General features: G+C 40.9%; 1 protein-coding gene and 1 long non-coding RNA gene across 3 annotated transcripts in view; one reads left to right on the top strand and one right to left on the bottom strand.

The window, feature by feature from the left end:
* The window catches only part of nt5c3a (5'-nucleotidase, cytosolic IIIA), an 18,862-nt gene that overhangs the window by 5,472 nt on the left and 11,630 nt on the right, over window positions 1-1,760 (bottom strand). For both annotated transcript variants that reach the window (XM_032519193.1, XM_032519194.1), the window contains exons 2-4: window positions 1,179-1,277; window positions 408-477; window positions 135-267 (exon numbers count right to left, since the gene is read on the bottom strand). In XM_032519193.1, coding sequence (XP_032375084.1) covers window positions 135-267; window positions 408-477; window positions 1,179-1,277 — 302 coding nt within the window. The remainder of the gene's footprint in view (window positions 1-134; window positions 268-407; window positions 478-1,178; window positions 1,278-1,760) is intronic.
* LOC116691505 (uncharacterized) overlaps window positions 1-1,760 on the top strand; it is a 15,990-nt gene that overhangs the window by 5,051 nt on the left and 9,179 nt on the right. The gene's annotated exons all lie outside the window — the stretch shown is intronic.

Raw genomic sequence — 1,760 nt, 5'->3', positions numbered from 1 at the left:
ACACACACACACACACACACACACAGTTTAGCTACATTGTGTATACCTCAGCAGAAAATGATATTCTGCTGGTTATAACTTGTGAGCAAAAGCACAAACGTGAATGTGTGTAGGTTTGTGTGCATGTGTCCTACCACTCCACCATGAATGGGTATTTCTCCTCCATAGTGAGATGAGGGTCGATCTCGATGGGATAGTATTTATTCTTGAGCTGCAGCAGCTTCTGTCTGCACTCCTCTGACACCAGTCTGCAGTTCTCAATGATATCTGAACAAAGAAGGAGAATGACGCCGTTATGATCGCTTTCAAACGACCAAAAAACAACCCACATGGAATTAAGATTGACAAAAAAATGTGGTTAGAGAAATAAACTGCAACGTCTCATGTGGTGTTCTTGTTGTACTTACAGTGACACGACGGACAGCGTTTGCCGTTGATAGCGAACTTGCTTAACGTCATGTCGAAGTCTGTGATGATCTGCAACAGAGCCAGGAACATTTTGTGTATCACAACCAGAGGAATACACTTACATTACACTGGTCTAGAAAATGTCAGAAATGGTGTCAATCAGCGTTTTTCCAAAAGCATAAGATGTCTCATTTTTAAGTAAAGTCAAATTTATTTAGATAGCACCTTTTACAGACAAAAGGGGTCACAAAGTGCTTTACAGTAAAACAAATAAAAACAACAACACATAAAAAATAGGCCATAATGCTAGTTAAAAGCTGGTCTAAAAAGATGAGGGTTTTTTTAAAGTTTCCACAGAATCTTAAGGCTAAAGGGAGAGAAGATAAGACTCGATCACCTCTGGTTTTAAAACGTGTTCTAGGAACAGTTAAAAGGTCTCGGCCTGAAGACCTCAGAGAGCGACCAGGAGTGTGGGCGTGCAAGAGATCCTGGATGTAAGAGGGAGCTTGACCATGCAAGGCTCTATAAGTAGTGATTAGAATTTTAAAATGCACTCTAAAACCTATTGGTAGCCAATGAAGAGCAAGTGTACAGTACATTGCAATAGTCCAAACGTGAAGAATTAATAATTAGAGGAGCCTTTAAAGCACTGGACCTCCGTTAGAAGTAGATCCAGTTGCTAGTGGGCTCTTGATCTTAAGTACCACTAGGTGGTGCTGTTTCACCCAAACACTGAATTGACCGAGTGCCATCAGGACGTGATATTCTACCTGTAGTTTGGAAGCTCCTCCTTTGATGAGGCCACAGATGATCTGCTCCACCCTCTCAGGGTCTCTCATGTGGACCGTCGACTTCTCAAACTGAGGCATCTGGAGGGAGGGAGAAGTTATTATAGACCGATGTTGAAACAGCCCTCTAGCGTAGACATAACAAACAGCAAAACTGAAGAAAAAATATGTGATCAGCACAAACTTAGTCTTGCATTGCCAGACCTTCCTCCACAGCGCTGCAGAGGAGGAATATCATCTCATTATCGAATGCAGACACTAATATTTAACAAAAGCCAGAATGAAGTTATAATAGGTGGAAATGCAGAAGTGCTAGTGGATTTTATTTTGTTGTTTGTCATGTTGCTTATGACGAATTTCTTTTTTTAAGAGTGACAGATGATCAACCTTCAGTATCTATCAATACATACATAAATGTATCAACAGATACGACTATATAAGCTTAAAAGCTCTTTCTAACAAAGTTGACAGGTGTGGGAGGGGCAACACACCAGCTGTGCATATAGTAGATGCACACTCTGCTGAATAACTGAAATAACACACACACACACACACACACACACA

Source organism: Etheostoma spectabile, chromosome 6 (genome assembly GCF_008692095.1).
Source record: "Etheostoma spectabile isolate EspeVRDwgs_2016 chromosome 6, UIUC_Espe_1.0, whole genome shotgun sequence".
Taxonomy (NCBI): Eukaryota; Metazoa; Chordata; class Actinopteri; order Perciformes; family Percidae; genus Etheostoma; species Etheostoma spectabile.
Note: the sequence above shows the minus strand (reverse complement) of the source record. Positions and strands in the feature narration are given on the sequence as shown.